Raw genomic sequence first — 26,768 nt, forward strand, 5'->3', positions numbered from 1 at the left:
TTTATAGCATTTTAATTGATTTCAATAAAGATTATAATATTTTAGGCATGGCTACTTCTTGCTTTTTGGATGATTTATTATTGAAGCTGCTTGTCTTCTAGGCTTTTCTCATTTTTTGAATGCTTTTTCTAAATATGTTTACTAAGAAAATCAGCAGCATTCTAGAATAAAACATACCTGTCTGCAATCGCACTGTCATTGTCTGATTCATGCTGTCAATGATTTTATAGAATGAGTCTTATGATAAGTTTCCTTATTATCACTATGCAGAAATTAAACACTTGCTACATGGTTACCCCACAGATTCCTGGGCTTCTAGGAAAAAGACTAACTGATGAGCAAAGCAAATATAGGCCTTAGGCTGTCTTCATACGATGTTTTTTGGCTGTGCCTATAGTATATCTATAACTAGATAAAAAAGGATCATTTTGCATTCTATGAGACAAAGATAGGTGAAAACAGTAGTCTTTAGGCATGCATATCTAACAGGTAATAACTAGTTATTGTTCGTTGGCAAATTAGAGTGTGCTCTACGATCAGAACTCCTGAAAACCTCCCATTAAAGGCTACCTTCTAATTCTTCCTGATGAACCAGTGTGAAAGAGGTTACATAGAGGTTACAGCATTTTGGTTACAGCATTTTGGTAGCTATATGGGGTCCTTATTGAACCAACTTTTTGCATCTGATCTGAGCACTTATGAATATTGGGGGTTATATATACACATAAATATATATCGGGCAGGACCAGACTTTGGCTACATATTGTTGAATGCTCTGTCCTTTTTATCAGGTACACTGCCATTGGAGACTTACTTTAGTCAGGACTACCTAGGGTCGGGCGATGATGAGCAGGGCACCATAACTTGTGTGCTTTATTCAGGGTGTCAAACTTCATGCTCAGGCAGGGTTTATCTTTAGGGTGCATCATTGAGGGAAAATGTTAGGAGACCCCCTTGGCCGGGAATATGTATAACTCGACTCAAAGACAGCGAACACTCACAGCTCACAGTGCATGTGCTGGGAGTATTCACAAGTCTCATGTCATACAGAGTGACTGCAGACTTATTGATTTAGACCAGACAACTCCTTTTGCTCTATGATGTGTGCTTTTATATATAGAGTTTTGCTGTACATGATTTATTGCAAGTTTTACCTTTTGATGGACTGCAGTGAAATGCGCTGCAAAATGTTCTTACAAGTATGACACATGACCATAGTTTTTTTTTTGCTGTCTCTGAACTCTAAAACATGTCTCCTATGTTACCAGGCTTGGACTGGCCCATAGGGTAACAGGGGAATCCCCCTGTGGGCTCCTGTGCAGATCTGGACCCCCACCTCACTGTTTGGGCAGTACCTGGCATAATTCACTTGATTTACTCTGTACAGAGAAAAGCAGTATCTCATCATTCAGTAACCAAACTAGCCAGTATATTATTATATAGAGATATAGGTAAATTTATGAACGAGGGTCGCAAGCAGGTGAAAAGTGGGCCCCCCCAAAGTCAATGTTACGGGTGGGCCCTTTCCAACCCAGTCGGGCACTGTATGTTACTATACATTAACGACAAACAAGAATCTTAGTAAATGGTAAAAAAGTTAAAGTACTTACTTTTTTTGCGTTTTATTGCACAGTGTGCAATATTAATCATCAAAGATATCATGAAAGCCAATGAAACTATCACAAGTGGCGCCAGCAGCTTCTCATAACATCCTAGAGATATTAATAGAAGTGTACTCAGTTAGTTTCACATAGTATTTTGTAAATGAGTCCATTAATTGAATCTTCATTGAAACTAGTGCTGCACTGAGACTTTGATGTGTTATATGTTCTATTGTTCTATCGAAATGCAGGAAATGTGACTGTTGTGTTATTGAGATGTTTAACTTCAACTTTCCATAGACTCTAAGGTCTCAATTCGTCAAGGCTGAGGTTTTGTGCATCATTCTTGACCGTGTGTGTAATGGTGTAAGATGCCTCTTTACTGAATTTGGTGCATCTTTCAGCTGTTGGGCTCCACCACGAGAAATGTACTCCACTAACTGGATTTCATTTCCTTAATAATTTAGGCAACTTGAGGTGTAAATACTGATCAGTTTGTTGGACAGGCCACTCCCCTTCCTGACTAAGCTCCACCCATTAAAAAAATTACTCTTGCCAGCTGGGACTGGCATAAAGCCTCCAGAAAAAAATATATGTTTTGTCTGAGAATTCTGGACAAAACTATAAACTGATGAATGAGCCCAAAAATCTGAAGGTCCCCTGCTGTTTCAAAATTACAGCTTCCAGCATGCAATGACATTTATCTTGGGACAATGACTCTGAATTGTACATACTACAACACATATACACATTTATGAGCGTTACTGTACCTCCATATAACTCCAAATTTTTATAAAGGGATGCATGCATATTGTAGGGATTCTGCTGGATCACAGTCTGACTCTGGATAATTAATGTGAGCTGTCCAGATTGGGCAGATTTTCCACCATAAATGCACTGGAGAAGTGCATACACTCCTCCAATACATCTATAACAGCTCAGCACATTTTCTATCAGAAGCAAAACTGCCACCTGGGCCAAGTATCTCCTGCAGAAGTATCAGCGCTGAGCAGTGTCAGGACATTGTGTGCTGAAAATAAGAAGTTTCAGCATTAAAATTAGATGATCCAAAAGGGATCCTTTGGGCTCATTTACACAACTGTATTTGTTAAGTCAATGTGCCTGAAAGAGAAAAGGAACTGAGAATGTATACTTTTTTTGTCTGATCCAGTGATCTGGGATCTGAATTAATTTAGGAGTTTGGTTTCTGAATTAGTTTTCAGGGCTCGTCTGGAGACTAATTCATTTTAGGGACTGGTAGGGGTATTTTAATTAGCAGAGATCCTGTATGGGGCCTAAAATAATTTCAGGAGCCTAGTCTGGTATGATTTTGATTGTATCAAGACCAGCATTGTTTACCCCAGTCTTGATCATTGGCCATGCTGAAGTCGGAGCCACCTGATTCATTGAAAAGCTTATACGTCTTACTGAATCAGCTGCGATTGAAAAGTAGCGTGCTTCTCTGTGGGGCTCGCTGCAAATCTTACTTCAGCTAGGGACTGGAGGCAGATTTCTGGCATAAGGTACACTACTGTACTGTTTGTCATCAAATTGGATAATCTGTGGCATCATGCTATAATTCCACCTCCATGTCACCCCAGCTCCGCTCATTTTGGCACATCTAGGAAAAACTTACCTGCAAAAACCTACAATGGCAACTTTTCATGAAACTCCACACTGTGCAAAAATGTTATAACTTTTCAAAGCCACTTAAACCACAAATCTTGTGTAATCTCTTTGATGAATCATGGTCTAAACATCTATGGTATTTTTTTAGGTCTTTTCTGAATTAATTTGGAGGTCAAATACTGCATATTGTGAAAAATGAGGATGAATGAACTCATGGAGATCAACATCCAACACTGCGGAGACACCATCACATGTTTCTCAACGCAGTGATTCTAGAGCAATGCCCCCATCCCTTATGTGAAACATGCAAAAACATGAAAAACACAAGCCGCGGAGACACCATCACATGTTTCTCAACGCAAGCAATGACTAGCCAGGTCTTTCTCCGGGAAGGAACAACCACGGGAAGGGCAGTCTTCAATGAAGGAAACCACCTATGCCAAAACATGGTATCCATCCACAGACAGCTGTTTTGGGGTATTGCCCCTCATCAGTGTGGAGTAGGAAACTGGCTAGTAGGAGCAATGCCTAGTAAAAGTGTCATGATCCAGCGTGGATCTGACAGATTTAATGGATAAGTGAACTTTTTTTCTCCTTTGGCTAGGTGCCAAAGTGATGTGATTGCCCCCGGTGGCCATTAGAATTATTTTACGTGGTGTCGTTCATTCTAAGTTGCCCCGGTGGTGGTGAGTGGTAGTGCACTTTAGTTTCTTTGGTTTAGTGCACGTAATTATAATTCAGGTGTGAGGCTCTATAAAAGATAGCCAGGAGTGTTCAATCACTGTTGGTGATATTGTGTTCGTCATTTGGGAAGCAAGCCTGGGTGAGGAAGGAGCTGAACATGAGTCCTGCGCAGCCCAGCCAGAGGGGCCGAGTGGCAGCTATATGGTCTGCAAGAAGGGCTGGCATGGCGTGGTGGAGTCACAGTTTATGGTGTCGGCAGGAAGTGCTTGCATGGCTTGGTGGAGTGACGACTATGGAGAGAGTTGCACTCAGCATGCGGGACTGGGTTGCTGAGACCTGGACTCAAACATGCTTGACTTTTTGGGCACGAGCTGAACTCATTTTTGGGACTCTGTTACTGGACTTCTGCAATTGGTGGTGGACTCTGCTCCAAGGCTGCACTATGGTGAAGGATCCAGTTATGGTGATGGATCTGGGTGGAGGAGAAGATGCACACAGGTGATGGGCTCTGTTGGTAGGAGCGTACGCAACAGAGCAAAGCTAAGTGGTGTTTCCCCTGTATTGTCATTTTCCCTCATGTGTGTTTAGTGCAGTGGTGGGATTAGTTTCTGCACCGATCAATTCCCTATTGAGGGTTTAGGTCAGGGCGAGCTAGGGTTAAAAGGTTCCTGTGCGTCGCCCAGTGCAGAACCGGCATAAGGACCATTAGGAGTGCAGGGACACTGGCTCAGGGGAGTTCAGGAGGTCTCCACTTCCCTATTCCCTATTGCAGGGCCCACCATTGTTAATGTTACCCAGGTTCCCCCTTTATTATTTAAATTCGCCTTACTGGAGGCGGGGTTTCCAGATTTACATGTAATACCTAAATTCGCCTGTTGGAGGCGGCGTATCCAGTTGCACATTTTATTATTTAAATTCGGCCCACTGGAGGCGCTGTATCCAGGGTCACGGGTGTCTTATGGGTTCGCCTTGCGGTACTCGCTGCGTCCAGACACACGTGACCGCGACAAAATGACTGTGAAAAATGAGGATGAATGATCTCATGGAGATCAACATCCAACACTGCGTAGACACCATCACATGTTTCTCAACGCAGTGATTCTAGAGCAATGCCCATATCCCTTATGGGAAATATGCAAAAACATGCAAAACACAAGCCGCGAAGAAACCATCACATGTTTCTCAATGCAAGCAATGACTGCCAGGTCTTTCCCCGGAAAGGAACAACCATGGGAAGGGCAGTCTCCAATGAAGGAAACCACCTATGCCAAAACATAGTATCCGTCCACAGACAGCTGTTTCTTTTTTTTTTTTTTAAACCATTCAGGTTAGTTATAAACAACTCAATATAAGCTCATCAACTTAAACGTCGTTGTTTCAACTCTCATCATCATGGTTCATATTTATTTTAGTATATCAAACCAAGGGTGTACACAAAGACATCCTAAACATAAATAAACATCACTAAAATTCACTGATATTTGATCAGGTGCTGCCATTTTTTAATTTTCCAGACACCCTCTGCATCAGAACCACCACCGCCTTCGCTGTCTAATTTATAAATCAAGTATAATCTAGAAAGGATCAGCCAGACACACTTATTCACAGATACATGCTTCTCTTTGAAAATTCCTAAATTCCTCACATCCCACAAACACTGCATCACACAAGTCATAATTAACCATAGGATTCTATTTTTCACACGACCACATGCACCAATTCCAAACATTGCAACACGTCAGTCAATAAAACTCACACCCGCTAACTCCTTACACAACCCACCTACACACTTCCACACACTGCACGCGTAATCACAGTCCCACATAGTATGCCACACAGTCTCACATCCACCACATCCTTCCCTCGGGCACACATCTGTTCTGGTCAGACCTCATCTCTTCTGAGCCTGTCGCACAGGCAAAATATTGTGCAAGGACATCCATACAATATCCTTTTGTCTATTAGACATCCCGTGCGTTCCCAAACTCTTCCATGCAGCCAAAACTAAATTCCCTCTCAACCCCACAATATTACATTCCACATCATTCTTATGTATTATTTTCATCACATTCTTAGCCATTCTAAAATCATTCATCGGCACACTCAGTAAATCATGCTTCCTCACAAACTTCTCAATCACCTCTTACCAGACCGGACACTGGAAAGCAACAGGCACTCTAGCATCCCTCTTTCTCCAACATAAGCCATATAACATCCAACCAGCAGAATAACTTGCCATATACGCTCCCTTATTTCCTTTATTCAGCAAAATAACAACAGTTTTGATATACTGAAGCCCCAGAAAAATCTCAATGTTTGGAAAGGCCATGCCACCATGGTGACACGCCTTGAAAAGACTCTCTCTCTCTTAAGTTTCTCTATTTTACTGCTCCAGAAAAAAGTAAAAACTAACTTTTCCACTCTTTTTATTTTCCTACATGATGGTGGAAACACTGTTGCAATAAAAAGCAAAATCGGAAGAATCACCGCTTTTATGACCAAAATCTTACCACTCAAGGTCAAGTCTCTCAGTCGTCAAAAATTTAACTTACGCTCTATGCGCAATCCACACTCCTCCCAGCTCTCCTTACCTTCCAAGTCCTTATTAAATAATACTCCCAGCACTTTGATAGCACCCTCCTCACACTTTACCACCTCCATTTTTAACCCTGTCATCCCCAAAACATTTAAAACTGCATTTATTCCAATTCACTCTAAAGCCAGATGCACCACAGAAAAACTCCAGAAGCAACTTAACCGTACTCATAGACGCAACACTTTCACTCACAGCCACAACATCATCCATATATCCAAGAACTTTCACATGCTTTAACATTTGCATACTATTGCTAATCCAAACAAATTAGAAAAACAAAAAGAAAATTCCAAGAAAAAGAAAATAGTATAAATACTACGTGTTAGACAATCCAAATTTAGACTAGACAGTCATAAAATGCCCTAGATTTAGCTTAGTAGTTCATGTAATATAATAAATCTGGCAGATTTTAAAATGATCATTCACTTGTTTACACACCACATATCAGTTGGTTTACTTTGTTGCAAAAATTTGTGCCAAAATGTTTTTAGCACACCAGGTTACACATTAGGCTATGCCAATTTTCTGACAAATGATGACGAAAGTGTCTAAAACATATGAGAATTTTGACATATTTCGTTTGCTAGATATCCAATATGTTCATTTCAAGAGTGCCAATAGTCTAATGTTCTTGACCCAGGAGCCAAGTTTTAAAGATATTACTTGGTCTTCTTAACTGTCACTCATTTAGTGCAGACTAGAAGATTTAATAATAGTGTAACATTACTATTATCATTAGTGAACAAAGCTATATTCAGATGCCAACAGCTAGAGAGCTACACATCAGATAGTCATATTTGGTTCTTGAACAACTGGATGGAGAATGTTGTTGCCTATTGATGCTCCTTAGACCACTCTATAGTTTTGTAGTTAACAATAGGTTTGACAAATTGTTTTATTGCTCATTGACATTAAGAGGAGCATTGCTAGTGCCAAAGATCTGGGGCTGCGGTCGTGGACCTTTGCCTGGAAGCTCTGGATCTCCAGCTAGCGACACTGTGAACTGTATCACCATCAACATAATGCCAATACATTTAGATTTGAATACAGTAAATAGGTGGTGCCCCTGAGCGTTCAGTCACCACAGAGGTACTGCACCTCAGTCAGAGGTGTAGTATCCCACTATCCCAGGTAACATGGAGACACCTGACCACACTCAGACACCTGCATCCCACACACACTTAGAACAGCAAGGCACCCTATATGACCCCAGCTTGGTTCATGAAGGGTGTTGGGAGGTGGGTGGAGCTTAGGTTTGGAGTCGGAGAACTGTAGGAAGTTAGGACAGTTCCCCTTAGGGGGAGGAAAGTGAGAGGACGTGTCTGGAGCAGCTCCTAGTCAGGAGCAGCTGTTGGATGGAGTAGCTTTGAAGGAAGTTCCCTGGAAGGGAAAGGGGTTCTCCCAGAGGCACGGGTGGAGAGTGCTCCCCGTGGGGCTTATTCCACACTGACGGACATCAGGTGGGGGAGAATCCAGGTGGCAGAAGGGTCTCGGCCCCCAGCCTAGTGCAGTGGACATCAGGACACAGCTAGAAAGCCGATAGCTGTGGCAACTTTAGGGGCCACAGCCAACTACCACAGTTATCTTCTCCAGAAAGGCAGCCAGAAATAATCAAGGAAGCGTAGTGGGTCACGTTGTCCAACAGGATTTGCAGCAGCTAGCCTGAGACACTGACTGTGAGGTGCTGGAAGGGAAGGCAAGTGGAAAGCAGCACTGTGGAGATGGCCAGGAAAGGCACATATTGAAGGGAGTGCTGGAAACGTGTACTTTATCTGCTTGAGAGTTGACTGAGCCCCTCACCTGAAGAACATGGTATTGAAGCGATCGCCTGTGTGCACCAGAAACTGGGAGTAAATTCTTGCCTCTACACTCATTCAGCACTGCTACATATAACATCAGCAACCATTGCATCTTCAACCAATCACAACTGCCCTGGGACAACAGCTCTGCCTGTGGAGAGCTATTCCAACACTGCTGCAACACACCATCAGTCCCAGAGGATCTGCACCGCAGCGCTGGTCCCTATTGATCCGATACCACAGGTGGCGTCACGAACACTTAATACATAAACTCTTTATTTCTCATTTCCTTGTAAATACTCCCCCTTCTATTGGAGCCCCAGAGTCACGGACCAGGACACCGCCGCTGTGACACTGCACCTTTAAGAAGCGGCTCAGTAGTACCCCACTAGCCCTGGCTGAGGGCGCTCCATATACACTCACCAAGTATACAGTATATACACCCACGCATTATCTACAGTAATTTTTCATAAACAGAATGTTTTTGCCAAAGAAATAGTCTCCCAGAAACAACTTTAAAAGGCTTATCCCAAAAATTAAAAGTTATCACTCATAAATGAGTTATGTGATTACTTGTGGATTGGTGGGGTCCAACTCCTGGGCCCCCCACTGATCCAGAAGTCTGATCTTTATGTACTATATAGCCAAGCTATAGTAAACCCAAACAGAAAATGAAAAAAGAGACTTCTATAGAAATTAATGCTTGACCTGGAGAAGTTACAGTCTGACTGACAATACTGGCTGGGCTCATTATAAGCTTGTACTTTTAGGCCATATATTCATTACCCTTTGCCGTTTAATAAATGTTTGGGTTATAAATAATTTGTAGACAACTTAGAGTCTATTGAGTGGACGTGCAAGTAGAAAAGAAAATACATAGAAAATAATACAGTGCTTTAGGCAACTAAAAAACAGGACATTTCGACTCTCACGAGTCTTTGTCATGGTGTTGCAGCATCAAAAGAAAAAGGATTATTGGAGAAATATTGGTCTCTGTGTAGTACTAGAGGAAAGGTATGTCTGGAATTGGGCCACTTGTGCTGCGTCAGGAGAGTTAAAATATTTTAGTCATCTAAAGCATTGAATTTTTTCCTTTAACCCCTTTAATGCCCGAGCCAATATTTACAATTCTGACCACTGTCCCTTTATGAGGTAATAACTCTGGAACGCTTCCATGGATCCTGGTGATTCTGACACTGTTTTCTCGTGACATATAGTACTTCATGTTAGTGGTAAAATTTCATTCATATAACTTGAGTTTGTTTGTGAAAAAAAACGGAAATTTGGCAAAAATTTTGACAATTTCACAATTTTCCAACTTTGAATTTTTATGCTCTTAAATCACAGAGATATGACACACAAAAAACTTAATAAGTAACATTTCCCACATGTTTACTTTACATCAGTACAATTTGGGAACCAAAATTTTTTTTTGTTAGGAAGTTATAAGAGTTAAAAGTTGACCAGCGATTTCTCATTTTTACAACACCATTTTCTTATTATTTGGGACCACATCACATTTGAAGTCACTTTGAGGGGTCTATATGATAGAAAATACCCAAAAGTGACACCATTCTCAAAACTGCATCCCTCAAGGTGCTCAAAACCAGATTCAAGAAGCTTATTAACTCTTCAGGTGCTTCACAGGAAATTTTTGAATGTTTAAAAAAAATAAACATTTAACTTTTTTTCACAAAAAAAATTACTTCAGGTTCAATTTTTTTATTTTACCAAGGGTAACAGGAGAAATCGGACTGCAAAAGTTATTGTGCAATTTGTCCTGAGTATGCTGATACCTGATATGTGGGGGGAACCACTGTTTGGGTGCATGGCAGAGCTCGGAAGGGAAGGAGCACCGTTTGACTTTTTCACTGCAAAATTGGCTGGAATTCAGATCGGATGCCTTGTCAAGTTTGGAGCACTCCTGATGTACCTAAACAGTAGAAACCCCCCACAAATGACCCCATTTTGGAAACTAGACCCCCCCAAGGAACTTATCTAGATAAGTGGTGAGCACTTTGAACCCCCAAGGGCTTCACAGAAGTTTATAACATACAGCCGTACAATTAAAACATATTTTTTCCACAATAATGATCTTTTCATCCCCAATTTTTTTATTTTCCCAAGGGTAACAGGACTCCAAAAGTTATTGTGCAATTTGTCCTGAGTATGTTGATACCCCATATGTGGGGGTAAACCACTATTTGGGCGCATGGCAGAGCTCGGAAGGGAAGCAGCGCCATTTGACTTTTTTGGCTGGAATTGAGATCGGATGCCATGTCGCATTTGGAAAACCCCTGATGTGCCAAAACAGTGTAAACCCCCCAATTCTAACTCCAACCCTAACCCCAACACACCACTAGCCCTAACCCTAGCGCTAATGGGAAAATGGAAATAAATTTAAAAAAATTATTTTATTTTTCCCTAACTAAGGGGGTGATAACGGGGGGTTTGATTTACTATTTATAGCGGGTTTTTATATTTGGCAGCTGTCACACGCTAAAAGACGCTTTTTATTGTAAAAATAGTTTATGCATCACCACATTTTGAGAGCTATAATTTTTCCATATTTTGACCCACCGAGTCATGTGAGATCTTATTTTTTGCGGGACGAGTTGACATTTTTATTGGTACCATTTTCGGGCACGTGACATTTTTTGATCGCTTTTTATTCTGATTTTTGGGAAGCAGAATGAACAAAAACCAGCGTTTCATGAATTTCTTTTGGGGGGTGCGTTTACACCGTTCCATGTGTGGTAAAATTGATAAAGTGGTTTTATTCTTTGGGTCAGTACAGTTACAGCGACACCTCATTTATGTATTTTTTCTATGTTTTGGCGCTTTTATGCAATGAAAACAATTTTATATAAAAAATAATTATTTTTGCATTGCTTTATTCTGCGAGCTATAACTTTTATATTTTTTTGCTGATGATGCTGTGTCATGGCTCGTTTTTTGCGGGACAAGATGACGTTTTCAGCAGTACCATGGTTATTTATATCTGTCTTTTTGATCGCACGTTATTGCACTTTTTGTTCAGCGATATGATAATAAAGCATTATTTTTTGCTTCGTTTTTTAGGTTTTTTTTAGGGGTTCAATAAAGGGGTTAACTAGTGGGACAGTTTTATAGGGCGGGTCGTTACGGACGCGGCGATACCAAATATGTGTACTTTTATTATTTTTTTCAAAAAATGAATTTATTAGGGAATTTTTTTTTAATTTATTTAGCGATTTATTATAAATTATTTTTATACTTTTTTTTAAACTTTATTACACTGTCCCAGGGGGGACATCACAGATCGCTGTGACAGATCAGCGATCTGACACAGGTGCTGCACAGGCTTCCTTTTGCCTGCGCTCTGCAGGCAGTGAGGAAGCCAGCCCCTGCAGGCCCCCGAAGGTCCCCGCCGCCATATTGAATCCAGGGACCTGCAGTGAAGGAGGCCCCCAGAGCAGCGCAGCACATCGCGCTGCTTCGGGGGTCTCAGGGAAGCACGGAGGGAGCCCCCTCCTGCGCGATTCTCTACTATGCCGCCGGTACACTGCGATCATGTTTGATCACAGTGTGCCGGGGGTTAATGTGTCGGGGGCGGTCCGTGACCACCCCTGACACATAGTGCCAGGTGTCAGCTGTGATAATCAGCGCCGCTGATCGCGCTAGACGTACTATTCCTTTCTTGGGACTTAGGTTCCAGGTCACATGGACGGAATAGTACGTCTAATGTAGGAAAGGGGAGGAAAGGGGTTAAAGCACTGAATTATTTCCTGTGTATCTCGGAAAGTTATACCTGCAAAATAAAATCTATTTGTACATGCATGACTATGGCAGTGCATTTTGTCAGACAGCATTTAAACATTTTGTACATACATTTTTACATAATATATTCTTATTTTGTATTAGTAATTACTCATTTTGATATGATTGCATTTTATAGGCATATCGGGGTTTTTTTCAATTTCATAGTTATATTTTTGGAATTCTTTACATAGCAGAAGAATTCCTCCATGTTCAGGTTGCGGGTGGGACTTGGGTCAGTTATCGGGGTGACAAGTTCCCCTTTTTGTAAGATATGTGCTATTTGGCATATTTGTAATAGTTTTCAATGGTATGTTTTGTCCTTGTTCATTTGTTGCCAAATATTCAATACAAATTTATTTTATTTTGTATATATTCCTCTTTTTTCTGTTTAGTTTACTATATTGCGGCCATAAACAGTGGGAGAAATAATTATTTGATCCCTTGCTGATTTTGTAAGTTGGCCCACTGACAAAGACATGAAAAGTCTATAATTTTAAGGGCAGGGTAATTTTAACATTGAGAGATAGAATATCGAAAATAAAATCCAGAAAATCACATTGTATAAATTATATAAATTTATTTGCAGTTTGCAGTGAGAAATAAGTATTTGATCCCCCACCAACCATTAAGAGTACTGGCTCCTACAGACCAGTTAGATGCTCCTAATCAACTCCTTACCAGCGTTAAAGACAGCTGTCTTACATAGCCACCTTTATAAAAAGACTCATATCCATTATGGTGTTTTTCGGTACAGACTTATTTACCGTATATGTCTCAATACAAAATAAAATGTATGTTTAAAATGTTATCAAATGACAAATTTCAAAAACACCCGTAGAAAAGCTATGAAAAATGCTTGAAAAAATAGCATGTGTGTAAAGGAGTCTAAAAGGAGTCAATGCACAGACTATTGCATTGTAAAAAATTAATAATAATTAAAATTGACAATCTTTAAAGGAAATCTGAACACAGACTTTCACTTCCATATCTGAGAGCAGCATGATATAGACAAAGAAACCCTGAATCCAATGATGTATCACTTAGATTACTAGGTTCAGCCCTTATAACTTAATCAGAAGTTTTAGATTTAGCAATGAAGCAGAGCTGAGAAAGCTAGCTCCACCTACACCACAGCTAGCCCCGCCCATACCAAGCTCTGTGTGCACATACTATATAGACAGTGAACTGCTTATCACAGAAGAGGGTAGAGTCTAACTTGCAAGCACATGCCAGCTAGTCACAGCAATGATAATCACCAGGTGATAAAACTTTCAGTGTAAATAAATAGCAGCACACAGCTTGACTTGACACATCAAATAGTTCTGTGTTTTAAACCCTACCTCATGCTTTCCTCAGATTACATAGCAAAAACCTGCTGACAGATTCCCTTCAATGATTATCATGATGACTGAGTTCAAAATTTCTTCCATTAGTTGTAACAGATGTAAGTGACATCGCAAAATTTGATAGAGGCATATTCTCTCTGAAGGCATTTAAGCTGTGTAGAATCTTTTTTTTTATTAAAAGACACGATGGACACTCTAATATGACCTCTGTAACGAAAACGCAGTCACTTTAATCCCTTTGCATTTGGGCAATTTTCTGTTTTGTTTTGTTTTTTGCACTTTAGTTTTTTTACTTCCTTTCCTCCAAGAGCCATAACTTTATTTTATTTTGTCTTCCACATGTACTGAAAATGGTAAAAACAAAATTCCATGGTAGATGAAATAGCTCAAAAGACACCATTCTGCAATTTATTTTTTTTTTTGCTTTTGTATTTACAGTGTTGTACTGTAAAAATGACCTGGCAATGTAATTCTCCAGGTGAGCACCATTGCAAAATTGAGCAGGTTTTTTATTTCAGTGAGAAAAAATATTCGGAAACTTGTAACAAAAAAAAAAGAAATTGGTTTGTGTCGCCAATTTCAGAGACCCATAATGTTTTCAGCTTTTCATCGATTGACCTGTGTTAGGGTTTGTTTTTCTGCGTTGCAATCTGACATTTTTCTTCATACTATTTTGTGTTATATTTTATGTTATATTAAGTTTTGATAGCATTTTAATGCGTTTTTTGCAATTTTGCAGCAACGAAAAAAAACACAATTTTCTAATTTTAAAAACTATATTTAGCATCTGATCTATGTGCTGCACAGCACTCTGTCAGCATTCTGTCACATAAAGGGGCTGTGACACTATTAGAGCACTCCCGAACTGTCGTTTTTGAAACTTAGGAGGGTTCCTATTACCCTTCATAATCTATTCCCTTTATATACATTCATCTCCCCTGAGGAGTCACCCAAGAGTCACAGGATGATGAAAAGCTTAGGGAGCGTTTGTACAAGGACATATTTAAAGGGATAGGTCAAACTTTGGCACTACCAGGATGGGAGATATTGCTTTGGCCATGAGAGGGAACATAGACTTGTCTGACTTTATTTCCCTTTTCTCCCTTCTGTATGATGCTTTGGCATATTGAAAACTTCTAATGGTAAGATCCAGCCATTTTATAATTGAGTACTGGTTCACTTTATCACTTTATGTCTGTATATGTCATTTCGAAGTATTAGCTACCATATTTTAATCTGGAATATTAAAAGTCATATGTTTTATTTATTAACCCCTTAATGACCACCGATATGCTTTTTAATGGCGCTGAGAAATAAGAGTATAACGCTCCCCACCATCGGAAAATCTCCAGGGACTCGACTACCGGGGGCTACTGAGACCCAGAGAACATGATTCGGGTCAGTTTTTACCGTCCCCAGTCTTGTGATCTCCGTTATTCACCAAATGACGGCAATCGCAAAAAAAGTCTGATTTCCCATTCATTTCTCTCTCCTCTGATATGATCTAGCATACCAGAAGAGAGAAAAAGGGGGTCCCCTGAGCACCCCCGGTACCTCTGCCATACCCAAACCCTCCTGCTCCGTCCCCCCGATCCTCCGTGTCTTCTTCCAGAAAGAAAATGGTGGGCACATGCGTAGTGTGCCCGCCAAGATCTGCTGGTCGGTACCTGGTAACAATAGGAAATTTTTCCCATTAGTTCATTTTGATCACTGTGATAGGGTCTATCACAGTGATCACAATAAAAAAAATAGTAAATCAAACCCTCCTTTGTCACGTATTAGGTAAAAATAGTAAAATTAAACAAATGCATTTTTTCCATTCTTTGCAGTTAAGGTTAGGGTTGGGGCTAGGGTCATGGTTGGGACTAGGGTTAGGGTTGGGGCTAGGGTTAGGGTTGGAGCTAGGCTTAGGGTTGAAGCTAGGGTTAGGGTTGGGGCTAGGGTTAGGGTTGGAGCTAGGGTTAGGATTGGGAGTTAGGGTTGTGTTGGGGTTAGGGTTTTGTTGGGGTTACGGTTGGGGTTGCGGTTGTGGTGTTGGGGTTAGGATAGTGTTGGGGTTAAGCTTCTGGTTAGGTATGGTTGTGGTTAGGGTTGGGATTATGGCGGGATAAGAGTTAGGGGTGTTTTGGATTTAGGGTTGGGGTTAGGGCTGTGTTAGGGTTGGAGTTAGAATTGCGGTTTCCACTGTTTAGGTACATCAGGGGTCTCCAAACGCGCCATGGTCCCCGATATTGATTCCAGACAATTTTGTGTGCAAAAAGTCAAACAGTGCTCCTTTCCTTCTGAGCATGGTCATGCGCCCAAACAGTGGCTTTCCCCCACATACGTGGTATCGGCATACTCAGGAGAAATTGCACAACAAAATTTGTGGTCCATTTTCTCCTGATACCTATGTGAAAATAAAAAATGTTGGGTCTAAATTAAATTTTTTGTGAAAAAAAGTAAAATGTTAATTTTTCCTTCCACATTGCAATAGTTCTCATGAAGCAACTGAAGGGTTAGTAAACTTCTTGAATGTGGTTTTGAGCACCTTGATGGGTGTAGTTTTTATAATGGTGTTACTTTTGGGTATTTTCTGTTATATTGACCCCCCAAACTCACTTCAAATGAGAGGTGGTCCCTAAAAAAATAGTTTTGTAAATTTTGTTGGAAAAATGAGAAATCCCTAGTCAACTTTTATCCCTTTTAATGTCCTAACAAAAAAATATGTTTCCAAAATTGTGCTGATATAAAGTTGACATGTGGGATATCTTATTTATTAACTATTTTGCGTGACATAACTCTCTGATTTATGGGCACAAAAGATAAAAGTTTAAAAATTGCTAAATTTTCAAAATTTTTGCCAAATTTACATTTTTTCCATAAATATACGCAAGTCATATCAAAGAAATTTTACCACTAACATGAAGTACAATATGTTATGAAAAAACAGTCTCAGAATCAGTGGAATCCGTTGAAGCATTCCAGAGCTATAACCTCATAAATTGACAGTGGTCAGAATTGTAAAAATTGGCTGGGTCATTAAGGTCAAATTGGCTTGGTCACTAAGGGGATAAATATGATCCTGCTTACCCCTACTTAGATTGATTGGATTCTTATACTCCTAGAAGGCTTTGCTTATCAAGGTTCTTTTGTCCCACATTAATGTCCAACCTTACAGATGCAATTCCCACAGTCAAAAGCCAAAATTTTATAAAAACAGTGGAAGAGTGGATGCCGTTGTAGCTGCATAGGGGGATGAACTCCTTATTATTCCCTCTGGATTAATCCCTCTGTAACCCCTTCTCATGTACTGTAACCCCTTCTCATGTACAGCACTATGGAACCAATGGCGCTTTATAAATAAATAATAATAATATGCCATAAAAGATCCTGTAGGTGTAAAATATAGGTATTCCCAATTTGTTTGTTCATAAAGTGTATCTAGATAAATATTCTATGGGTGACCTGTATATACCTTTTAACAACCTATGTACTCATATGAGAACACTAGTCAAATTGAGGACAGTGGCCCCAGTTGAACGTTTATTATCTACTGGTAATTTTTATCATTTTGGTAGTGATATGAAAACCACATTTTTTTCTTAAACTTAGAAAAACTTGATAGCAATAAAAATGCTGAATATTGTCATTTCCCAGAGAACAAATCTTAATACAAATAAATGTCAGAACGTGCCATGTAACGAGACTGACAAACTTGAAAGGAAAAGTGAATATATAAGACATTAACATTACCAGCAGCTTATGCAATGCCAAGTTAATTCATAAATACTGTGTAAATGCATTGTGACATGAACAATGTAAAGCCTTTGTTGTATATGAGTGACGTTACATTAATCATTTTTTTAATTACAACATCCTTATCAAGCTGTGAAACATACCGAATAATCGTCGCCAGAGCAGAACGACAAAGCAGCCCTGAAACCCAAATCCCACAAGTCCACTTATCAATTAGCTATCAAGATCTCAAGAACATTGACTGATGTAAATACATTGGAAAATAAGTTGTTTAGGCCAAAGACCTTATTTATCAGGACCCTACACCAGACAATCCAACACAACTCAGACAACACATTTCCTAACAGTAAAATAAACCAAAACAAGGAAAGTCAAAGAAAGTCATTATTTAGGCACAACTTGACACTCCTGGGCCGTAATGTTGTGTAAGGTGGCTCCCTACCTACTATTTGTCATTTATGACTACTTCCCCTCTTCAAGCACCATCTCCTGCAAGTATATTTGGTCCTTTGAAGTGTAAATTTATGGTGACCGACTACCTTTAACTCAGACTATTCAAAAGAACACCCTTATGATTTGTTGGTCTAACCAAAGAAATTGAGAAGCTTTCTTACTCAGAGCTTAGATCAATCAATACCTTTCACCAGATTTGTGATAAATGGATTATATCTGTATCCAATAAGCTTATTGTCACGCCGGCGCCACCATTACCGGCGCCGCCTGTCTCACCGGGTCCCGCCGCTGCTCCCAGGGTCCCGTAGGGGCCGATGACGTCTTCGAGGTGAGGGATATTTTCGCCATGAAAAAGGTTACGGGAAAGACCTTTTTCCTCATCGATTGGAGAGGGTTCGGGCCTGAGGAGAGGTCTTGGGAACCACGAGAGAATGTTGATGCTCCTCGCATCATGGATCGATTCTTGGCCAATCTCAGAAGGAGGGGACGTAAAGGGGGGGGTACTGTCACACCGGCACCACCATTACCGGCGCCGGCGCCGCTTGTCTCACCAGGTCCCGGTGCTGCTCCCAAGGTCCCTCCTCAGATCCCTGCTTACCACTCTGGCCGCTGCGCTCTACCTTCAGCCTCCCGTCCTGCGGTCCGCGGGATTCAGCACGTGGGGTCCTCTTCCTGTCCTGCTCCTGCTTCAGGTATGCGCCTTAGGCCGCGGGCGCGCGCCCTTCCCTTCTCTTAACCCCTTCTGTACCACCCCTGTGCAGCGAGCACGAATCTAGCTCCTGCATAGGGTATATCAGGCGGCTCCTCCCTCACGGAGGTGCCTGATTATCGTGTGCCTTTCATTACGGTACTCTGGCCCCGTCTGGTCACTCCTGACTCCAGTCGCTCCTGACTCCGGTCACCTCCTGACTCCAGTCGCTCCTGACTCCGGTCACCTCTGACTCCGGTCACTCCTGACTCCGGTCACTCCTGACTCCAGTCACTCCTGACTCCAGTCTCTCCTGACCCTCTGCCTTGCCTGTCTCTTCCGTTCTTGAGCCACCCTTCTTGGTTCCAGCTGTCACGGTATTCGACTCCTTCGGGCCTGCTCCTAATGGTCTGTGTATAGGGGTCGGCACCACCTGGCCAGCTCGCCCCAGGGATCCCAGTACCGTGACCCAGAGGGCCCGCTCTTGCTACCCATAACAGTATAATCAGGCCATGGACCCCGCTGGTGCCTCGGCAGCCACCCAAAAGGAACTACTCTTTTTGCGGGAAAACCAGACCCGGATTATGACTTTTATGAAGTCCATGGACACTCGGTTATCCGCCATTCAAACCTCTGATCCAGGGAGCGCCCCTCTGCTGCCGGGACTCAGTCCCATATCCTTAATTACATGGCGCCTGTTGATGACCACTTGCAGTCCCTGCAGTCGTCTGCAGTGACCTCTGCCCCGTTCCGCGATCCTGCACCTCACCAACCATCACGTTTGGGGAAGCCTCCTAGGTATGGCGGGGATCCGAAATTATGCCGGAGGTTTCTTAACCAGTGCTGCCTACATTTTGAGCTGCTGCCCCAGCAATACCTGTCTGATAGGGCTAAGGTGGCATTTATCGTGTCCCATCTCGAGGGGGAGGCCTTGGCATGTGTGAACCCCCTGTGGGAGCGGGATGACCCGGTGGTATCCGACCTACATGACTTCTTGGACACTTTCCGCCGGGTCTTTGACGAGCCTGGGCGTTTGGCCTCCACCACGGAGTCCCTTTTCAACCTCAGAGAGGGAACTCTTACCGTGGAACAGTACGGTATCCGCTTCCGGACCTTGGCCTCAGAGCTGGGATGGAATATTGAGGTGTTGGTAGGGGCCTTTTGGAGGGGGCTTTTGGGGAAGATCAAGGACGAGTTTGCTGGTCGGGACACACCCACCTCTCTAGAGGACCTTATATCCCTGGCTACTCGTATTGACTTGTGGTTCCAGCAACACTCCCGCGAGACTGTCAGGGAGAGAGGCCCGTCTAGGTTCAACCCTGCCCCCAGCCCTCGCGCGTTCAAACCTGCCAGTAGTTCTGCCCTGGAGCCCATGCAGGTGGATCGCGTTAAGTTATCGGAGCTGCGGCGCAGGGAGAGGTTAGAGCAAGGGTTATGCCTCTATTGTGGTGGAACCAACCACTTCCTGCGTTTCTGTCCTGAGAGGCCAGGAAACTCCTCCACCTAGGCCAGGTAAGAGAGGCCTTCCTAGGTGACTCTGTTCCCTCTCTACCCCTTTCTATCTCAGCTTTAATTCTTGTAGGTCGGGGGCGTAGATCTGTGGAGGCGTATGAGGACTCGGGTGCGGCGGGCAACTTCATTCGGATGGGAGAGGTGGACAAGTTTCGAATTCCTGTCGTCACCCTTGAAGAACCGCATGTGATCACCTCGGTGGATGGCAAGCCGTTACCTGTTCCCGTCACCATGGTCACTCTCGAGCTGGAAATGCAGATCGGAGCTCTCCACCTGGAGAAAATTGCTTTTTATGTTTTGCCTAATTTGTCTCACGCTCTGCTCCTTGGCCTGCCCTGGCTCAGGTCGCACGAGCCAGTCCTTGCTTGGCGCTCCGGGGAAGTCCTTCGCTGGGGTCATTCTTGCCAAGAACGTTGTCTGCTGCCTGTTACCTGTTCCAGTCTGCACCAAGTGCCCGCGGATCTTCCGGGGATTCCCATGGCCTACCATTCGTTTGCAGATGTCTTCAACAAGAAGGAAGCTGAGACCCTTCCTCCGCATCGGGTCTACGATTGCCCAATCGAGCTAGTTCCTGGAGCTACTCCTCCCAGGGGAAGAATATACCCGTTGTCGCCTGCAGAGACCTCAGCCATGACGGAGTACATCCAGGAAAATTTGGCCAGGGGCTTTATCCAGAAGTAGTCTTCTCCAGCAGGAGCCGAGTTTTTCTTTTTCTAAGAAGGATGGGTCCCTTCGACCTTGAATTGATTACCGAGGCTTAAATAACATCACGGTAAAGAATAAGTATCCTTTACAACTTATGCCCGAACTGTTTGTCCACTTTCGTGGTGCCCAGATCTTTACCAAACTGGATCTACGGGGGGCCTATAATTTGGTCCGAATACGTGCCAGAGATGAGTGGAAGACAGCCTTTAACACGCGAGATGGCCATTATGAATATTTGGTCATGCCCTTTGGTCTTTGTAACGCCCCAGCGGTCTTCCAAGAATTTGTTATGACGTCTTCCTGGACCTTCTCTACTCATGCCTCATGGTGTACTTAGATGACATCCTCATCTTTTCACCAGACCTTTCCTCTCACAGGAGGAGTGTTTGCCTTGTCTTGCAATGTCTGTAGGAGAATCAACTTTATGCCAAGTTGGAAAAATGCCTGTTCGAGCAGACCTCCCTTCTCTTCTTGGGGTATATCATCACGGACTCGGGGTTGCGAATGGACCCAGACAAATTGTCCGCGGTGCTCAAATGGCCACGACCTGTCGGAGTGAAGGCCATTCAACGATTCTTGGGCTTCGCGAATTACTATAGGCAATTCGTCCCGCACTTCTCTGCTTTAACCAAGCCTATTGTTGCCCTTACCCGAAAGGGAGCAAGGCCAAACATCTGGTCCTCGGAAGCTGAAGACGCATTCCTCGCCTTGAAGCAGGCGGCTCCGGTTTTGCATCGACCAGAGGTCGGCAAGCCCTTCGTCTTGGAGGTAGATGCATCTTCTACTGGGGCTGGGGCGATTCTTTCCCAAAAGACTTCCACTGGGCGCTTGGCTCCGTGCGGGTTCATCTCCAAGTCATTTTCACCCGCAGAATGTAACTACACGATTGGGGATCGAGAGTTGCTGGTCATAAAGATGGTGCTAGAGGAGTGGCGTTATCTCCTGGAAGGGGCAGTCCATCCCTTCACCATATTCACCGACCACAAAAACTTGGCCTACCTCCAGTCGGCTCAAAGACTCAACTCCAGACAAGCCAGGTGGTCATTGTTTTTCTCTCGCTTCGACTTTGAGCTCCACTTCCGACCCGGTGACAAAAATACCAAGGCAGATGCTCTCTCCCGGTCCCTGCAGTCACCCGAAGTGGAAGAGGCTCCATCGCATGTTATCGATCCTGCCCGAGTTATCACGGTAGCTCCCGTGAATCTTCATTCCGTGCCACCGGGTAAGACCCTCATCCAGCAAGACAAAAGGGCAGAATCACTAGGCTGGGGCCACTCTTCCAAGATTGCTGGACATGTTGGCATCAAGAGGACCCTTGCGTTGGTTTCCTGTTTTTACTGGTGGCCTTCTCTACGGCAAGATGTCTCAGACTTCGTCGCCTCCTGCTCAATTTGCGCCAAGAACAAGGTACCTAGAAGCTTGTCCCCCGGTCTCCTTCAGCCGTTGCCTGTTCCCAAAGCTCCTTGGCAACACATCGCCATGGATTTTGTTACCGACTTACCCCGTTCTTCTGGATGCACGACGATCCTAGTGGTAGTCGATCGGTTTTCCAAAATGCCCCATTTTGTCCCATTGCCCGGCTTGCCCACGGCCTCCGAATTGGCTAAATTCTTCATTCAAGAGGTTTTCAGACTACATGGGCTTCCTCAGCGAATCATGTCTGACCGCGTGGTACAGTTTACCTCCCTCTTCTGGAGAGCACTCTGTAAACTCTTGGGCATATCCCTGGATTTCTCTTCTGCTTATCATCTGCAGACCAACGGGCAAGTCGAACGGGTCAATCAAGTCTTGACCTCCTACCTGCAGAACTTCTCTAACGCCCACCACGACAACTGGGTCGATCTTCTTCCATGGGCAGAGTTCGCCCATAACAATCACTCCAATGAATCCACCACCAAGTCTCCGTTTTTTGTCGTCTCCGGTCAGAATCCAGGTGTGCCTCTTCCAGTATCTTCATCCTCCGGCGTACCTGCTGCCGATGCCCTCTCCCAAGAGTTTTCCCAGGTCTGGAGGAAGACCAAAGAGGCTCTTGTACTGTACAAGCCGCGGCCAGGATGAAGAGACATGCCAACAAGAGACGGAGGGATCTCCCGCCATACCATCCAGGTGACAAAGTCTGGCTGTCAACCAAGCACATCCATTTGAAAATCCCTTCTTATAAGCTGGGTCCCCGGTACATCGGCCCCTTCGAGATTCTGGGACGCATCAACAATACAGCCTATAGATTGAGGCTGCCTGCTTCGCTCTGGGTCCATAACGTTTCCATGTCTCGCTCCTGAAACCGGTCATTCTCAATCAGTTCTATCCTGCGCCTCCCGTTGTTCCCCAGCCAGTAGGGGCCGATGACGTCTTTGAGGTGAGGGATATTTTCGCCATGAAAAAGGTTAGGGAAAAGACCTTTTTCCTCGATTGGAGAGGGTTCGGGCCTGAGGAGAGGTCTTGGGAACCACGAGAGAATGTTGATGCTCCTCGCATCATGGATCGATTCTTGGACAATCTCAGAAGGAGGGGACGTAAAGGGGGGGTACTGTCACACCGGCGCCACCATTACCGGCGTCGCCTGTCTCACCGGGTCCCGCTGCTGCTCCCAAGGTCCCTCCTCAGATCCCTGCTTACCGCTCTGGCCGCCGCGCTCCACCTTCAGCCTTCCTGTCCTGCTCCTGCTCCTGCTTCAGGTATGCACCTTAGGCCACGGGCGCGCACCCGTCCCTCCTCTTAACCCCTTCTGTACCACCCCTGTGCAGCGAGCACCAATCTAGCTCCTGCACAGGGTATATCAGGCGGCTCCTCCCTCATGGAGGCGCCTGATTATCATGTGTCTTTCATTACAGTACTCTGGCCCCGTCTGGTCACACCTGTCTCCAGTCGCTCCTGACTCCAGTCAACTCTGACTCCAGTCGCTCCTGACTCCAGTCACTCCTGACTCCTTTCGCTCCTGACTCCGGTCACCTCCTGACTCCAGTCACCTCCTGACTCCAGTCACCTCCTGACCCTCTGCCTTGCCTGTCTCTTCCGTTCTTGAGCCGCCCCTCTTGGTTCGAGCTGTCACGGTATTCGACTCCTTCGGGCCTGCTCCTAACGGTCCCTGTATAGGGGTCGGCACCACCTGGCCAGCTCGCCCCAGGGATCCCGGTACCGTGACCCAGAGGGTCCACTCTTGCTACCCATAACACTTATTTCTCTTTAGACCGCTATACAGACTTCTGCCACTTCCTAACGTGCTATCAGAGCTCTACATTCTTGAACCAAATGCCCTTTAAAATGCTCTAAGATGGCAACATTTCCTATCTACTCAATGCTTTGTTCTTATCTACTGTTACAAAACCACTGTTGTTATATTTATAAACTATTGTTCCTTTCATTTTTTTAAAAAATGTGATCTAGATAGATCAAAGAAGATAACCATGTCAGAAAACAGATGGTATGATATACCTACACTGATTTGGTAAAAGCACTGCAGCAAAATTTTTTAAAAAAAGTGTAAGATAATAATAATAATAAATTTTATTTCTATAGCGCCGACATATTCTGCAGAACTTTACATTTCAGAGGGGACTTGTACAGACAATAGACATTACAGCATAACAATAATCACATAGATCATAACAGATACCAAGAGGAATGAGGGCCCTGCTCGCAAGCTTACAATCTTTGAGAAAAAAGGTAGACACGAAAGGTGGGTGGTAACAATTGCCCTGATTGTATGGACCAGCCATAATGTTAAGTGTGTAACAGTACAGACACAGAGGGCTAATGGATGCATAAAGCATGTGGGAACATGATGCGGGAAATCTGGTTATGGTAAAACTTTTGGCTGTGCCACACAGGGATAGATTAGGTTAATGTGTTGAGGCGGTAGGCCAGTCTGAATAAATGCGTTTTCAGGGCACGCTTAAAATTGTGGGGATAGGAGACTAATCGTATTGACCTGGGAAGTGCATTCCAAAGAATTGGCGTAGCACGTGTAAAGTCTTGGAGACGGGAGTGGGAGGTTCTGATTATTAAGGATGCTAACTTCAGGTCATCAGCACAATGGAGGGCGTGGGTAGGGTGGTATACTGAAACAAGGGAGGAGATGTAGGGTGCTGCTGAGCCATGGAGGGCTTTGTGTTTGATGGTAATAAGTTTATACTGAATTCTGGAGTGGATGGGTAGCCATTGTAATGACTGGCACAAGGTAGAGGCATCGGTGTAACGATTGGTGAGGAATATGATCCTGGCTGCAGCATTCAAGACAGATCAGAGGAGGGAGAGTTTGGTAAGCGGGAGACCGATTAGAAGAGAGTTACAATAGTCCAGACGAGAATGAATAAGAGAAACAGTAAGAGTTTTTGCGGAGTCAAAAGTAAGAAAAGATCAAATTCTAGAAATGTTTTTGAGGTGCAGATAATAAGAGCGAGCCAGTGATCGGATGTGGGGGGCAAAGGAAAGCTCGGAGTCAAGTATGACCCCAAGACAGCGGGCATATTGCTGGGGAGTAATAGTGGAACCAAGATAGAAATAAAGGAAATAAAAGTGAAGGAATGGAAACAAGTCTAAATTTCTATTAGATCTTATTTACTGTCCGTTATGTGATAAGTGTTGTAGTAAATTCAAGACCAAAGGCAAGTATTCCTTAAAGGTTATCTCAAAACAACTTATTACCCTTCCACAGGATAGGTTGTACGTTTCCTGTAACTGGGAGTCCTACTGCTGAGACCCCACTGTTCCTGGATGGTCATCAGTCCCCTGTATAAATAAAGCATGCAACCTTCTGCGACATTAAGGCTACACATGTACACGTAGTGGGACTCTCGCGGAAATTACCACGAGAATTCCGGATTCCGCGGGAAAATCGCATTTAAATTCCCGCGATTTTCCCGTGGAAAAACTAGCGTTTTGCAAGCGTAATTAGCTTGCAGAATGCTAGCGTTTTCCAAGCGATCTGGAGTATCGCTTGCAGAACTGATTGACAGGTTGGTCACACTCGTCAAAGATAGTGTTTGACGAGTGTGACCAACTTTTTACTACTGATGCTGCCTATGCAGCATCAGTAGTAAAAGATAGAATGTAAAAAATAATTAAAAAAATAAAAAATATTGTTATTCTTACCTTCCAGCGTCCCGCGCAGTCTTCCCACTCTCTCCACGCTCCCCGGTCCCAGTAATCCTTTGCGCGAATGACCGCGAGACGTCGCGCTCCCGCTAGACCGCGACATCATCGCGGTCATTCTCGCAAAGGATTACTGGGACCGGGAGTGTGGAGAGAGGTGGGAAGGCTTTGCGGGACGCTGGAAGGTAAGAATAACAATATTTTTTATTTTAATTTTATTTTTTACAGGGATATGGTACCCACAGCCCCGAGGAGAGTCTCCCCTCCTCCGGGTCATGGGTACCATCCGCAAATGTTCTGCTTACTTTTCGCATGGTGTGCACAGCCACATACGGAAAGTAAGCAGAACAATGCATTCCTATGGGTGTGGGATCGCCGCGATTCCGCTAAATTAATGAGCATGCTGCGTTTTTTACCGCGAAGCGATTCCACTGCAGAAACAATGCAGCATTAGCATAGCATTGCGGAATCCCATAGGAATGCATGGGATGCTTATTTTTCGCATTTTCGTTGCAAAATTGCGCGTTTAAAACCACCGCGAAAACGTGAAAAAACCGCGACGTAGCCTTAAGTCTATGGGATTGGTAAAAACAGCTGAGCTCTATTGTGAGTTCGTTCTATCAGTCCCATAGATTTGAAATGGAACAGCAATGATTTATAACTATCAAGGACACAAAAAATTTATTTTACGGTCAAGGTTAAAAAAAGTGCCTTATTTTTTGGTCTGTTCTTGAATTTCTGAACGGTTGACTTTGTATCTACATCTCATGCGAAGAAATGTTAACGTTTCCATCTCCTGTCTGCAAAATAATATATAATCCGTCTATTATCTCAGGATGTTTTGCTATTTTAGATTTATATGTTTGATTGCTGCTGTATTTTTTCTTTTAGAATCTATTGAAATCTGGTTATATACTAAATGGTAGGATTTTCACACAATGAACCCAATACTAGAGTGAAAAGTAATGGCAAATAATTTCCTGGATATGCCATTACGTTCTGATTTTTGAGAGTGTGACATCTGGGGTCACAACAGATCCTTGGAGCTACAGCAGCAGTTCTACTGTATATCATGCAGCTGGGCATCACTGCGCAACGAAACACCGTACTGGGGCCGTAGCACTA

The 26,768-nt window shown here is 43.5% G+C and overlaps 1 protein-coding gene across 2 annotated transcripts in view; it reads right to left on the reverse strand.

The window, feature by feature from the left end:
* The window catches only part of TRAT1 (T cell receptor associated transmembrane adaptor 1), a 268,813-nt gene that overhangs the window by 44,314 nt on the left and 197,731 nt on the right, over positions 1–26,768 (reverse strand). For both annotated transcript variants that reach the window (XM_073586249.1, XM_073586250.1), the window contains exon 2: positions 1,611–1,712. In XM_073586249.1, coding sequence (XP_073442350.1) covers positions 1,611–1,712 — 102 coding nt within the window. The remainder of the gene's footprint in view (positions 1–1,610; positions 1,713–26,768) is intronic.

Source organism: Dendrobates tinctorius, unplaced genomic scaffold (genome assembly GCF_039654945.1).
Source record: "Dendrobates tinctorius isolate UK_male_01 unplaced genomic scaffold, ASM3965494v1 ptg000091l, whole genome shotgun sequence".
In the NCBI taxonomy this organism is placed as follows: Eukaryota; Metazoa; Chordata; class Amphibia; order Anura; family Dendrobatidae; genus Dendrobates; species Dendrobates tinctorius.